The sequence below is a fragment of the Cydia strobilella genome, chromosome 2, assembly GCF_947568885.1.
Source record: "Cydia strobilella chromosome 2, ilCydStro3.1, whole genome shotgun sequence".
In the NCBI taxonomy this organism is placed as follows: domain Eukaryota; kingdom Metazoa; phylum Arthropoda; class Insecta; order Lepidoptera; family Tortricidae; genus Cydia; species Cydia strobilella.
Window position 1 is genome coordinate 15,273,299 of NC_086042.1, and position 17,013 is coordinate 15,290,311.

At 35.6% G+C, this 17,013-nt stretch overlaps 1 protein-coding gene across 1 annotated transcript in view; it reads left to right on the forward strand.

Moving 5' to 3' along the window:
- Positions 1-17,013, forward strand: part of LOC134752406 (cuticlin-1) — a 117,838-nt gene that overhangs the window by 84,833 nt on the left and 15,992 nt on the right. The window contains exons 5-7 of the mRNA XM_063688120.1: positions 2,353-2,451; positions 8,838-9,014; positions 9,336-9,458. Coding sequence (XP_063544190.1) covers positions 2,353-2,451; positions 8,838-9,014; positions 9,336-9,458 — 399 coding nt within the window. The remainder of the gene's footprint in view (positions 1-2,352; positions 2,452-8,837; positions 9,015-9,335; positions 9,459-17,013) is intronic.

A 17,013-nucleotide genomic window follows, 5' to 3' on the forward strand; every position in this document is an offset into this window, starting at 1 on the left:
TAAACTGAAAATCTTCAGTGTTTCCATTTCCCCCGCGGACTGTTTCCAATTACCCCATACGGTTTCGGGTAAAATGGACCGGCAAGGTTTTTGTTTTTGTCCAAATTTAGTAGGATAACATTAACTTATAATTATTATTTTATTATAATTTGATAGACAGATAACCAAACTAACGGTTAGCATAAAAACAATTCGGTTTGTGACATTTCTATATCTTTTTAGAGCGTTTGAAGTTTGAAGTTAAGTGTTCTCAATTCCCCCACTCTCCCCTACATTTCAAAAACTTGTTTTAATGGTTAAGGGTCTATTCAAATGGCAGGGCGAGGGATAGGTGTTCATAATAAATGTTAGCCACGTCGCAGCTAACACTCTAACAAGTCGAATAGATGCCGTTATTTTTTAAAATCAACATACAACACGATCCTCATATCAGCGCTGAGGAGAACGAAGCAAGGAAGATGAAACTAATTTATGTTTCTTACTATTTTCAGGCATATAAAGGTCTACAGAAACATCATAATATAATCTAGAATCCTAGATAACCAAGGAAGCTGAAAACGTTTTTTTTTCCCTACTAGTTTTACTACCAACTACCATAGCTCATCAGTTGATTCATTGCCCATCTACACTACAGTCATATTCGTTTATTTAATTTTTATTAATGTAATGAAATCTCATTTGGGCTAGAAATCCCACTCTCTGCCCATCATATATAAGTTGAAGCACCTTTCAACTACACATACTAGTTAAGTCTCACCATACCCCACAGTATTTAGACCGCTACTAATTGTTATTTGTAATTGCCCAGTTTCACTTACAATTATGACGGATACATGCTGAACTATTAATACATGCCCCAGTTTCAGGCTTTAGTGAACAAATGTGTCAGTTACCGGGATATAGCCCTTGTAAATGATAGTTGAAAGCAGATAACACGTGCTTTACTTCTGAGTATTTACATTCAGTATTGTATATTTACAGGGCTAATAGTTATATTAGTTATACTCTTTTAAAATTAATAATTTATATTGCAAAGCGGGTGAGGTGTTTAAAATTCTCACATGCTTTTACCCCTACAATAAAGGTGTATTTAAGCCATATTGAACAGCTAGCTGCTGACGATGCTAAGTAGCTACCTATAAAACATAATTAATGCTGAAATAAAGCATCTTCAATTCAACCAATGATTTTTAAATTGTATTTTGTACACTACTGTTTTTTTTTTTCTCGATATGTATAGCTTACACCTTTAAAAAAAGCCATCAATTGAAAGTGGCTTCATTATTTTCTTCTATGATGTAAATTCACGTCTGGCATACAGCAGCAGCCGTCGCGTTAATCCTGTGATGTGAAGCTGTTTTGTCACGCGAGTGCGAAGACTCGAAATCTTAACCGCTGAGTGAAATGAAACATTCCTCTATAAATATTAATGAATGAAAGTTTATATCGAAAACGCAAGCACGGGCTTTGAAATTTCTATTGGTATCATAGAATTTTAAAGCAGAACTAGTTAGATTAAATTATTCTTAAAAGTTATTCATTAATATGATTATATGCCTATATTTTTATTTGTCAGAAATTAATGATTATTTGATTAATACGTTGGGTTTAAACTTCATTAAACCGATTTTTATCAAATTGTACTAGGGATATATAACCTAAACATACGAAATAGTGTGAAATCAATGTTTAGGTAAAAACAATCTATAAAATAGTATTTTTTTTTTGTATTTCATGCGACATAAAAAAATCAAAGTGGTCGAGCACATCTTTGTAGTTGAGAGTTACAAAACACGGTGCATTTTATTAACATAAAAAGTGTAACAAAACAATACACTCCTTTTTTTGGGCAGTCGTGTAATAAGCGGGTGCCGTGTCTTCTGGCTAGACTTTTGTATTTTAGTAAAATAACAGTAAAATAATTTTACCCCTGTCAGTTTTTGAAACAATTACACATTCAGGAATTTGTATACTTACATGTTTTTTCGTAATTTACTTGATTGTTGTACATTTTGTGTATAATATTTAGTACCTTCTACCTATATATATATTCTAAGGTCTAAAGTAAATTAGGTCTCAACTGTGTTTTTATTATTAAACGGCCTCGTAGTCTGATTGACGTTGACTGCTTACTACGAATCATGGATATTATTTGATATTTACTTATTAATTTAATTGAAATCAATTTCTGTAAGATGGTCCCATAATATTGATTAATTGATTTCTAGAATTTAGTAGGTACCTGGGTAAATGTACCTAGGTATTTAGAAGTGGGTCACGTGGAATACCTAGTGTTGAAGCTGATGGTGATACTGATAACAAGTGATAATCATGCTTTTGTTTTGCCAACAGGTCAGCACGGGGACCCTCGCTGTGTCTACGTACCGCCGTCGACAGGGCAAACTTACTTTTCCTTTAGGATCGCATACGCAAAGTGCGGAACAAAACCAGGTGAGTTCAAAATAAATTAAATTCGTATGAGTACCGCAATTAACATAACCTCCCAACTAAGCCTGAACCGTACCTTCTCCTTTAGGTGTAACTATTATTATTAATCAATCTTAAGAGGAAAGAGGACGGCCGTTTCTCCATACAAACGTCCCCATTTTCTTCTCCGGATATTATCATTTTTTACTTATTTGTTGAAAAATATTTTTTAATACAGTTGCTCAAAAAGTGCTACTTTACGTAGCTGTTTAGCGTGCGGAAAGTTGGTTTTCGCGAACTACTGCTTTTTACTTTTTCAATGTTTTAAAATTTATACTTGTTCCAATTCATGACTACTTATTGATGAGTGTTCATGTTAGTTTGTTTCCTTTAAACGTCGTAACCAACATAAAAACCTACTGTTAATGTAAGAATACGAAAAATATACATATTTCATATTTTATTACTTACCTCTTCATCATTATAACACGTTTATTTTTTAATATTGTAGATTGAAAAACCGTTCTTGAATAAGTTGTCTGAATGGAACGGAATAGCTATGGAAGGTAGAGGTAGGAATAGCTGCCGAAACGCCTGTCAAAGAAGAGGCGTTTTTTCTTACTGCAAGCTAAGTTTCCAAAGGCAACATTCGATTATTGTTTTTATTCCTTACCTACTTGTTGTTTTTCTTATTTTTTCGCAACTGTATTAAAAAACGTCGTTCGATACACGTGCAGAAACGTCATTAAGTAATGACATACATTCCGAACTAGCAGCGAAATGTACTATTACCATAACTGTATGTTAACATAACATGTATATGTCAGTGTACGTTCGAATTGGCCTGTTCGTCTGTACGTACTAGACTATATTTAGGCGTTGATATTTTGGAAGCTATTTTTGTCTACTTACAGCCCCCGCTCATAGTTACGCTTGTTTGTAAACATTAGTTTCCTTAATTAAAACAGCAGTTTTAAGATAATGATTTTTTCAATTAAGTTTGTAGAATAAAATTGTTATTATATAAATGTCTGGGAGACCGAGCTTTGCTCGGAAAACATATATAAACTTAAGAATGCGTGTTTATATATATAAGAATTGCTCGTTTAAAGGTATAAGATATGACTATGACCCTACGTTTGACTTTTTTGACCCGCCCCGGCTTCGCACGATAGTAAAGCGTAATATTTACATATATATAACAAATTAACCCGTGCGTTAATATGCCTAAACTTTTTCATTTTTTCAACTTCTACCCTCATCTCATCCCTTTTCCACCCTTAAAGGTATGGCTAATTGGTCAAACATACATAAACATTCTTTATTTCTTCATCATCATCATCCACCGACAACATCAGCTTTCCCTATCCTGTGCCAACTCTTTGTCTTTGATACGACACGACCCCTACTATTTGTTTCACTTGTTCTAAACAGCTGCGTCTGGGTTTTCCTCTACCCCGCTTGCTTAGCCCTATCCGCCCCCCCCAGGATAGTTTTAAAGAAGCGGTCGTGTCGTTTTCGTGTCATCCAATAATTTTCCCGCGTCTATTTGCAATAGTGTTCAGAATAGCTCTCCTTTCACTCACTCTTCTTAGCACCTCCTCATTCGTTATCCTGTCTCTCCGACTAATGTCTTCCATTCGCCTCCAGCACCACATTTCAAATTCTTCCATTCTCTTTCTAAGACCCTTTATTTCTTACGAAAACTTAATAAATGGTAAGTGTCATTATTTAAGAAATTATTGATCCCCTCTACAAATGTAGCCCCCATTTTTTACACCCTAAAAGGATGATTTCGGGGATAAAAAACTGTACTATATCCTTTCCCACAAATCAAACTATCTCCACACCTCATCTAATTTGGTTCAGCGGTTATTGATTCCCCATACAAATTTCCACCCCCCTTTTCACCCCTTTAAGGGGTGCGTTCTGGGATAAAAAAGTATCCTATGTCCATCCTCGGGACTCAAACTATCTGTATACCAACTTTCAACTAAATCGGTTTAGCGGTTTAAACGTGAAGAGGTAACCTAAAGACAGACACACTTTCGCATTTATATAATACTAGCGTTTGCCCGCGACTTCGTCTGCGTGGACTTAGTAACCCTAGCTAGAGTAAGAATAGATTAGATTAGAGTTAGAATAGCGCCTGGAGAAAGTATTATAGCAATCATTCAATTTGAGCATAATATGCACACAAATATTAGGCAACTCATTTATTATCTCAATTCCACCATGATTCCACCCCGCGTTTCACCCTCTTATGGGATGATTTTCGGGATAAAAACTATCCTATGTCCTTCCCCGGGACTCAAACTATCTCTACGCCAAATTTTAACTAAATCGGTTCAGCGGTTTAAGCGTGAAGAGGTAACACACAGACAGACAGACAGACAGACAGATTTTCGCATTTATAATATTAGTATGGATTATTATATAATTTATATAGTATACCATGTAATAAACGATACTTAGAAGACACCTCCCAAACTGAATAAAATAAAACTTAAGTTGGTACAAGTAGGTTTCATAAAATTTTAGTTACCTACTTATTTTGTTTGCGTGCTGCAACATTACGGTGCAATAGGAACGTTAATGTTCTTGTGCTCATACATTTGACACAAATATTTTGGTAAATGTGACAAATTTTACTAACCACACTACCGTTATTATTATGTTTATAAACTTTTCCGATAACATTAACTCTTTACTCGTAGTTATCACAAATTTATTGCGGGTTTTCATGCATTTTATTAAATAATTAAATTGCAACTTTCTGTTAAACGACGCATTAAAAATGTTAACGAGAAGCAATATGGCTAACGCTTAATGTTCCTCCTACTTAAGTCCTAACGATAACATATTGAGCAATGTTTGGAAATAAAAAGTGGTTAATTATCAGCGGTTTCTGTATGACTTAAAAGTAATGATCAATTATAAATATTTTTTAGTGACTTTTATACTCTTTACTTATTAACTACAACCTTTCAAATATTCACTTGAGATACCTATCTATTAAAAAAAAACTGAGCAGCCCACTGCTGGACACAATCATCATCTCATTGACTAGGCTCGACTAGATGGTAATAAAATAATTTATAGGTAATTTAAAATTTATTAATTTTAATCTAGAAGGCTCACAATCAGACAAATGTTATGAAACTTGTTGTATACCTGCGCTCATTATTAATTACTATTTTATGGGTAACTCCAAATACACAGGTGTGTACCTACCTGTTTTGCAGGGTACGTCACTTTTCAATAAAAATGTCCCAAGACGTACATCCTTTTAGTTTCTACGTTAGAACTAGTTACGGTCCGGCACGCTACCCTGCTCGGAATGGTGGGTTTTTTCACTCGTGCGCTAATGTGGAAAGTGCACACTGTCAACATAGACACAGAACAGTTATTATAATTGCATCCCAGTGTACTGTCGATGTCGTGGTGACTTATAATTTTTAATAGCTGTTATTTTTGCATTAAAGTTCAGTGCAATTAATCTAATAATTTGTGCGGAAAGAGAAGAGTCACAGAATGTATTGGTTCCCTTTCCCTTATATTCCACGGCTCGTCTCTTTCTGCACATACTCTAATGGTGTAAAATTTGAGAATACTTATCTTATATGGAAAAATCGGCCAAGTGCGAGTCGGACTCGCGTTACAAGGGTTCCGTACATTACACAATTTTTAACAATGTATTTTTTTATATGAAACGTGAGTGAAAATCGAATCGAATCAAAAACTAACTTATTAAGTCCGACTCACGCTTGACTGCACTTTTCTAATAGATTTTCCTGTCATCTATAGGTAAAGAACTATTTTTTTTAATGCTAGACCTAATAGTTACGGAGATAAAGGGGAGGAATGGTCATTTTTTGCCTATTTTCTTGAATAACTTCTAAACTGTTTATACTAAAAAAAAATATATATGAGTTACTCACAATGAGCTCTTTCTTTTTATATGTAACATGATATAGTTGAAAATCTTTATTTTTTAATTTTCTCGTTTACCCCCCGAAAGTGGCCCCCATGTTTAGAATTCATTTGTTTACCTTACATGTCCGTCTTAAGATCACAAACTTACATATGTGTAGCAAATTTTAACTTAATTGATCCAGTAGTTTCGGAGAAAATAGGCTGTGACAGATGGACAGACAGACAGTCAGACGTACAAGTGATCTTATAAGGGTTCCTTTTTTTCCTTTTGAGGTACGAAACCCTAAAAACATAGAAAGTGAATTAAATACCGTTTGTTATAGTCTATTGTACTTAACCTATATTGAGTAAATAGGACTTTTTTGTCAAAAGTAATTAAAATAATTATATTTCTATTATTTGAATTTCAAATGGGTATATTAATTCTTGAAAGTATATTTTCTTATATTTAAAATGGATTGTTCCATTGACTTAATTAATCTACCCCATCATGCTGACAGCACATTACGCTACGTTCTGTTTAAAACGCCATACGCTACGGACAGCGTGCCGATGCCGGACGTAACGACTGGTGACTGACTGGTCTGTTTGACCACACGCCGTCCGCGGCGTACGAATGCTACGTATCATAAAAACTGTGTTAGGGCCACCCCAATCTAGCGTCTCGCGAGCGACGGCGTCTAGTCAACTCTATGGCTGCTGCTCGACGCAACGTTGGCGCAACTGCGCAGCGAATGCACATACAGTTGCACAATATAGTACAAACGTAACAATCAGACGTCGTCGGTCGCGGGCGGCTGGCAGCCGCCCACCGCGGACGGCGTCTGGTCAAGCAAGCCGCAGCCTAAGATTGCGATGTCTACCTACCTACCCATAAGTCTATAGGTATATATATGTGTATATGTATACGTATATTTTACTAAGAAGAAGAATCGCCTGAGGTCGGAACGCGAAGACTGAGTCTTTCAGTCGTTCCGCGGGATAATTTATGTGACAAATGAATAGAAATAGCAACCAGGCAAAGCGGCGTTTTCTTAGGAGCACCGTTTCCGTCCATAGAGGTACGCTGCGGCTATACTGCGGCAAATTCGAAAACGTTTTGTTTACTTATACATTGAGGATATTTTCGTTTAATGTATAACATCACTGCCAAACTACAATTGGATATTTATTCTAGTTAAAAAATCAAAATGAAAAAGCTTAATAATTCATAAATAACTATAATTATGTTGCCGAATAATGTTGGCTAATGGTAACATTATATTATAACAGTAATCTAATACGTGTAAAGTATATCAAAATGTTATACGAGTAACACATAACTTTTTTATTTCTTTGAACTCGGTGTTTTTGTGGAGCACTTGCTCTCAATTTTAAAACTGCTTTACATGAATATAATTTGATCCGTACTCGATAAAAGTGAAATAAACATGTAAAGAGTTAGGTACCTACACCTCCATTTCTTAGTTCGTTATACTGAGAACAATCGCCGAAGGGCGTCGAGTAAAAGTAGACAAGTGTCTTACTAAACTTACTGCGAACGTTTCGAGCCACACCAAGAACTTGCTGACACTTCTAACCATAAACTATGTAGGTATGTTTAAAAATGCAATGTAAAAGAAACTGCTTCATTGTTAAAATGCCTGATAGTTATGAATCTAGATTACATGCATATCCGTTTAAACGCTGTATGTATAAACTTCTTGGCAGCTGCGGTAATTCGTAACAATTTCGCAATAAATCGTTGCAGGCCAAGTTTTATGGCATGTCGGTCCCATTTCAACAAAGTAAGAGAGTTTTTCTCGTTCCGATTCCTAGTTGTATCCACTATGGCTACTGTGGTGTATAACGGACGACGCATGCGTCCCGCTCCTTCTGCGAATGTTGTGCGCGCATTGTTTCTCAGAATCGCTACCCACCGGACCACATAGCGAGCACGTAAGGACCATTCTCCCTTGATACGATGCCATCCCTCAAAGCAATACTTGCTCTGCGTACTAGCGTATTTCCTTCCCTCCGCATCGAACTATTTGCGACTTTAAAAATAAACCAGCAAAACGAATTATTATAAGCTGATCTGACAATGAAAACTCGATTTTAAAGCTTATGGAATAAAGACTGAACGTACAGGTTCGATTGATGTTGGTAGATTAGTATCCTAATAGCTGATGGTGCTGAAAGGGAGTTGAACTGGAACTTTCAAAGCTCAGTTTCGCTTGCGCGTTGTCGATCAAGAGGCCACTGGTTCGATCCGCGTTCTTCGGACGCGACTTCAACTTTTTGCGCGAGTTCATCCGCATGTTCAGCCCTAGCAATAAGGCTTTAAAAATTAAATGTTTGGTTTTTAATTTCTCATATTACAACTTCATTTATAATCTCGATACATTCTCATGTAACTATAAGTAGATGATTGATTTCTAAAACGATATCAGTCAATTATGATTCCTGTTACAAACATAAAAATCGTATTTCAGATCTCCACGGTCAGTTCTACGAAAACACAGTAGTAGTCCAATACGATAAGGATCTCCTGGAGGTGTGGGACGAAGCCAAGAGGCTGCGCTGCGAGTGGTTCAACGACTATGAGAAGACCGCCTCCAAACCCCCCATGGTCATCGCCGATTTGGATGTTGTGCAGCTGGACTTCAGAGGTAACTTTACTTGTGGTACAGGATGTCACTTGTAACATCAGCCACAGACATATGGTGTGTCTTTTAAATCTTAACAGCATCAAAACAAATAGGAAAACAATTTTTTTTGCTTTCCAAATCGCCTGGTCTAATATTTTATTTTATTCTTATAATAGGTATGTGCCTGTATTTTTTGTTTCCAAACACTCAGCTTAATACCAAATTGCGGCTAAACTCGTAGCCAGATAATATTACCAACGTTTTGATGGACTAATAAAAATATTTGGGGATTTTGTTTTTCACCAGTGGCTTGATTTTAATAACTTGTAATAAATATTGCAGGAGATAACGTGGACTGCTGGATGGAGATCCAAGCCGGCAAGGGCCCGTGGGCGCCGCCAGTGTCGGGCATCGTACCTTTGGGGTCCACACTGACGCTTGTAGTCGCCATCAACGACTACCGAGGTGATATTTTTTATAACAATTTTTAACGGTTTGTTGAGAAATACGTGTTATATAAACTTAAAGATTTCGTCAAAATCTAGCCTCATCTGAACCATGGTTACGAATCGCAAAATATAGATTTTAAAGATAAAATCTAGTCTTCTCTGAAGAGTAGACTAGATGTGTCGCACGATCTGTATTATTTTACAGTTTGATTTGACGACAACATTGAAGCATTTAACCAATGACAATTTGACCCACAGAAAAGATAATATTGATGAAAATTAAAAAAAAAAAAATTATTTATTCTGTGATTTGACCAATACATATTAGCAGTTAACACAAGCATATTAGTGATAATCAGTACCTACATATGTATTACCTATTCGTTCTATAATATTCGTTATGTTTCGTAAAACGGCACTGACTAGTAGTGGACAAATACATTTTTCTTACAAGTTTTAGTATTTATAGCAACTTAACAGATATTTTACAAGCTTTTTATTAACTTGCAACTTTGCCTATGTATGTTAGTAATCAAATTTTGCAAGTTAAATTTGACCCTGTTTCCGATGAAGTCCGATATGTAAGTCGGGTGACAATGCAATATTATGGTACTATCGAGCTGATCTGATGACGGAGACAGGAGATGGCTAATATAAGAACTCTGTGATAAAACAAAGCCACCTACTGTGTTTGGGGTTTTTAAAATTGTCTAGATGAGTTAGTTGCATGTAGAAAGAAAAGTACAATCAGCGATAAAAGCTTGTACCAAAAATTTTTTTTTTGCCATAAACTTATTATATTTTTAATAATTCATACATTGTTAAACTTCAGGTAACGTCCCAAATGTCATGCGAAAATATCCAATCAGCCCTTAATCAATTAACAATGGTTAATGGTTGAGAGACTTGAGAGTAATTTATATAATCTTAATTTCTCAATCAACATTGTTCCGTCGTTCTTACAATTATGCTTTTCAATTTTACAATACTATTCAATAAACCGGATTCCACTATAAAACGTTCGTTTAGCTTTATAACCAATTCAAAAACGAAGACGTTTATATAAATGTTTATCAATTCCACCGATTGGTGTCTGTCATTATGTGAATTATAGTGTATTGTTGCATGACCCGTTAGGATTCCGGCAATAAACAAAATATAAAAGTCTGGCACAAAAATAGTCATTACCTATTGTGATTTTGTTAGTTCCATTAGCGTGCCTGTATTATTATATTTTGTTTTCGAAATTTAAAGTTATGGTCAAATTCTGGGAGAAATTGATGAATTTAGTAGTCATAATCAGAGCGGAAATATAATAGTAGTTTATGTAACTGCTACTAATGAAAGGCATTAAAATACGAGTGTGGGTTTATGATACGAATGAAACGAGTTTCATAAAAGGATCACACGAGTATTTTAATGCCTAATTATGTACAGGTACATACACTGCATGTCACGCAACCGTGGTTATTTTTTAATTCAGAGACAAACTAGAGTCGGGGGCCGACTGCCATATTTATATTTGCCGGCGGACAGTTATTAGCCTATTACTAAACGTTTATACAACACTTCTGTGTTACTTGGCTATCGTTCGACATCAAGTAATATGCGAAATTTGACAAAATTGTTTGCAACTAACACTTCATTTCGAATAAAACGTCATCTCGACTGATATTAGGATAAAGGCCAAATCAAATTTCTGTTTCTCAGAGATGTTCTATATTTTGAATGTAATTAAGGTATCGGTTATCGATAACGTAAAGTTAAAATTACGATGCACCCACAGATACATGTTTGTTAATATAGGCTGTTAGCTTATCGTTTCTGAATATTAAAGGGAGGTATGATCAGAGTTCGGACAAATTATCGCAAAAATAAATATGGTATGGAACCAATAAAAAAATGAACAATTTTAAACTGCAGTTTTGAATATAATGTTATTCAAAAATACTGTACATAATAATGTATTAAATCTTGTCCTATTTTGAGATATAAATAATTTTTGATGGTTTTGCGATGATTTGTCCGATCATTGGTTATTATATTGGTGTAGATAAAATGATGTATGTACTAAACACAAGCGTCATTAGATATTAGTCTGTCATATTAATTATTTCAATTATAGTTTTCGTGATTGTAACAAAGTAAAAGTCCTCCTTCTCAACTTAACATTTTTCCGGTTGTATCTTAAAATAGTCTAATCATAAGGATGCGTCTTACGTAGGCGAACAACTCGCGAACGCGAAGCGAAGCGGCGCCACGCGGCGCGACGCGATGCGATGGCCTTGTCCGAAGTGGGCGCGTCTATAATACACGTGCATGGGTTTGATGCTGGAAAGATATCGACTTTATTCTTATTTAATACAGATTTTTGTATTGTGTGCTAATATTGTCGTGAATTTTAAGAAATAAAAATAAAACAACTAGTGGCTCTGTGAGCTTTTGTAGACCTCGCGATAAGCTTCATAAGGTAAAAAATTTAAAAATGATAAATCTTAATTAGTTGAGTCATTATCACAGTAGTCTTAAGTGCCATTGACGTTACATGCACTTAAGTCCTTTATCTCAATTTCCACCATTTTGAACATTGATATAAATAGGAAACGATCAAAAAACCGGCTCACAAAATTTCACGAAAATCGATTAAGAAATGCGACCTGCAGAGGAAAACATCCGGACAATCGAAACGGAGACCTTCGCTAACGCTCTTTCAATAAACGAAACTAGGGGCTCTGTGAGCTGTAGACCTCGCAATTAGCCTAACAACCGTAATACTCCTAATAATAAATAATCACTTCTATGGGTACCTGTCAAAGGATTGATCTAGCCGCGTCGCGCCGCTTCGCTTCGCTTCGAATTGGCACAGGCTTTTGTTTTAACGAAAACGTGCCATCTGATTTACCAACCCAGAGGGTAAACTAGGCCTTATTGGGATTGTTCTGGTTTCCTCGCGATAATATTACCTATTCTTTGCCGAAAAGCGATTGATAAATATCAAATTATATTACTTACATAAGAACCGCTAGGCCATAAATGCTTGGTAAAACATCTGTCATTAAAAGTACCTAACCATTAACAGCTAAAGTGGTTGATAAATATGTACGAAAATATAAGCTTTAAATTGACCGTTTTGGTTTTGCAGGACATACCTTGTCGGTTCGTAATCTAAATGGTCCAAAATTAGCACAGCGGTATCTTAAAAGCCCCAAGGGCCAATTCTTTACCAATGTTAACGATTTTAAAATGTTTTGTACCTTGTAAAAATGCGCTACGGACAGCCAAAAAGAAAATAATCGTTAATCAGGCCTGTTCACTGCAGTGATGAATTACCGGGCACCGCGGCAGATCGAGCCGTTTGATTCTTGAAGCTCGAAAAGCACGACCTAAGGTTTATCGTCAATTGCTTATTTTTTCATATTTAAGGCGGTTCCCTGAGCCAGAAAGCGAAAAATCTCCTTACATGATCATGTTTTTCTAAGAGGCGTTGATTTTCGTAGACGTGGAAAAAATATATGTAGTTCTTGACTATATTATCTTTAATAACATAGCTTCCGATACACGAATTATTACACTTCGCTCGATACAATTAATTCCCAAAGTAACCTCTAACTCGGACTTTTAATCCAACTTAACTCGGTTATTTATTATGTGATACTATAAACAAAAAAAGAAGAAAAAACAATCTTAACTTAAATAGTAATTTCATAGCTTTCGAATTTCGATATTGTAAGGTAACGTTTTTAAAATAAATAAAAATCGTCAAAATTCGATCAAAATTGACACTTGGCGTGCATTATCTTTCCCGTTCTTTCTTGCGAAATGTGACAGTGACAGCGGCAAACCGATGGAACGGCCTTAAGTACCTACTGTACTTACATCCGTGCTCGGTGAAGTTATACCTAGTTAAAGTTAAAAATGCCAGTTGATAACCATAAAACAGATAAAGTGTATTATTTTATGACACACATCAGATGGTGGCCGTGTTAAAACTGGCAATTATGTTATGGCTCCCCTACACGATGGCCCAGCGCTGGACCAGCGAGATGGCTATGCGATGGTTATGGCTCCTCTTCACGATGGCCTAGCGCTGGACCAGACTGGATGGTTGAGAGCACGCACTATGGAATGGGCCACGTGTAGAGATGCATACGTTCCCTAGTTGGATAGATGGCAGCACCATCTCTTTCGCTATACCGTAATCCAGTAAAGGATTCGTATAGGTGCAATCACACACTGCTCGCCCTTAGAGTTCGTTAAAAGGCGCCTAGCCTTTTAAAGATACCATACACCAGAATTTGGTACGGGTACCGCCGTGGCCGGGTGGTCTAGTGGTCAGGACGTTAGCCGCGTAAGCTGAAGACGCGGGTCCGATTTCCGCCCCGGCCACCAGTGGACTTTATCACTTTTTATTTAATGTATGTTATCTATTTAAGTTTATTAATAATATGATAACTGCAGATATAGTATTTAGATAGTGACTTTTATCTCTCTGTACTGATTTTCTTTTCCGCACCAATTGTAAGTTTTTGTTTGGCCCAATGTTTGACATTAAGTCCGCCATTTGTACTTTCTTGTATTGTGCAATAAGGGATAAATAAATAAATAACGAATCAATCAAAATATTATTAACAGGTTTTAAAAGGTGAATTACCCGAAATAACTTGATTTTATTCAGAACTTTAAATACATGCAGTTTATGAAAGACAGGAAAAGCGTTAATGTTCAATTATGAAAAACATGGGAAAACCAAATTATTCATTTTATAGTCTATGTAAACAAGTAGGTAAATCGAATTGGTGTTTTAAAACGTAAGTAAGGTATAGGTATTAACACCCACGTATGTCAGTGACAGATTCATTGATATGAGGGTCTCACTGACAGACGAGGTGTGATGTTAACTCGAGATATAAGCAAACAGTTATGAACATGTTATGAATGTAATGTTGTTTGATGCCCGGTGTTAATGATGCAGCTCGCGAACACTCATTAAGAGCGCGTTCGAAATATTTATCATTATAGCTTACAATTGTGGCACTTAGCTTTGGATTACAACTTACAAATTTGTGCGACGCAGAATTTGAAAATATAAGTCCAATGACCTTAAAAAGTGACCTTGATAGCTCATTTCATGAAAATATGCTTTCAAAGGTGGAAAGTTTTCGTAGAAGAAACAATCAGTCGACGTGTTATCCCTACTTCTATTTTTTGTACTTTAAACGGTTCCCAGTCAAGTGGTAAAATCTGAGTAATAAAAACCACCTTGCTTTTTTTTCTCATTTGTTACCAATGGGGACAATTAAGTTTTTTTTACTTAATAATACCTAGATAAATATAGTACACAGTTTACCTAATAATTGTGAATATAATTGTATGTCCATTAGTATTTAATTAAACCGATCCTAAACAGATCAAAAATATTTAAACAATTTTACCGGTACAAGTTTAAGATTAAAATAGTTATTGAGAAATTAACGTTTATATGAAATTTTATCTTATTAATTGTAAATTAAAAAGATTTTTTTTTTATTTACACAATTGCGTTTTAGTTACACTTTAGCCTTTACATAAATCACTCGTACCCCTGACGCCAAAGCAAACTATATCATATCTGGAGGCCAATTCAAACTAACGACATCAAAATGATATCTAAATGATGTCAGTCGCGCGTACATTTCGCTCGTACTTGTCTGTACATGTATTGGCGCGAGCGAAACGCACAGGCGTCTGACATCATTTAAATATCATTATGATGTCACAATGTAAGTTAGAATTGGCCTCAATGTAAATATACCAAGCAATAGACCTACTACGGGAGCTACTCCATTTCGTTATATTGTAATACGAGCCAGAGCTGAGATATTCATAATTTAGGCTCGAGCTTAACAAGGTGTGTTTCCAGTACTAGTTTCTATGTATAAGTCCCAAAACCGGAAAATTCCGCGTCTTACCTTACAAATTGGGTCCCGGGTGCAATCCTTATGGCTTAATCACCCGCACTAGTGGGATGGTAATCTAGTTACCACCAAAACGCGTTGGTGGTAAGAACTGGTTCTTTTTTCTGAGGGAACAGGGGGCCTAGCCATGATGACAATCGTTTGCACCGTACCGAACGATTGTCAGCTTGGCTAGCCCCCTTGTTGCGAAAAAAAAACTGTTGTATAGAATAACCCAATTCCTAAAAAACATATGGTATTCTTCTAAGTCACAAAAAAAGATAACTCACTAATGAGTTTCTCGGAACTTAGTACGAAACGTTACTTATTTTGCCCCTTGCTTCTTAGTAAAGCGACGAAACCTGACTATTCCCAATAAGACCTAGCCTTTGGGTTCAAAATTCAGATGGTAGTTGTTTTTGTAAACTTAGGAAAAATGTCTGGACGGATGCTAGGAAAATGCTGAAGGATCAAAATAACTCGCGAGTTCAAATCTCGCTCGAGGACAACTATCCTTGTTTTCTTTTAATTTATTATAATAAATATTAATTTTGCGTTAATATTAAGCATATCAATTTTACTAGCAATAGTTATATGAGTCACCCTAACCTTACGGAAACTCCTTCAGTTCATATCAACTTATGAATAGCAAGCAAAAGCTTCAAGACAGCTCTTAATCGCATAATGTGAGTCTAACAAGGCAATAATGACGAGCAAATATCTCCGTTAACGGTATAGAGTATGGTAAAAAGTATACTAGACAAATACGCTCGAATACGTTTGTTTAACGGCATGATGGTCTCGTTACCAGTGGGTTGCGATAATGGGCTGTCATAAAAAATTAAATAAAAAAGATTCGTATCTAAGTCATCAATATATAATATTATCTAAGCTTATAAATAAACATGAATAAAATAAGTTCACATTTCTCAACCGATTCTCGGGAAATATTGTGAGCAGGCTCAAATTAGTTAGGTATATGGATGTTTTTTTTTCTCAATTTAGTTTTTGGATTTTCGTTTTCAAAATGGCAGAGCCATGGGCTCTCGCTAGGTCTACAGATTGTAGAGCCACTAGCTTTAAAGCTACTTGGTACTCATATTCAACAACCGCAGCGGGCTAAATTAAGATAATATTTCAAGATTTATGAGTGGATGCTAAATTTTATGGACAAAAAATCCTCACAATCGCCTGGTTCTACAGCAAAAGAAGTAAATTAATTCAAGTAAAACGAGAAAATATCGGTGTGAGAACATTCGCATCAGATATAAAGATGTGAACAAGATGTTTGATAAAGAAGATTATTATCCTAATTAAGATAAATTATGGTTTGATTTAATTGATGACAAGTACGATGTTCAATCGTGCGTCGACCACCTCATTATCTTTGAGCCCTCTGATTGTTAATCTGATGTTATCCGATATTGCAAAGTCAGAGCAGATTTAAAATTTAAAACTTTGTATTAAAGTAGGTTGCGGTCGATCAAAATTGGTGGATCGCGTGTAATTGTTTATGTATTAAATATATTATAAGTAAACTTAGCATTACACTGGTTGTCATTGCATGCACCAGTGTCTCAAAATTGGGCGAAATAAGAGATATATTTATAATAAAAAGATATATGTATAATATTAATT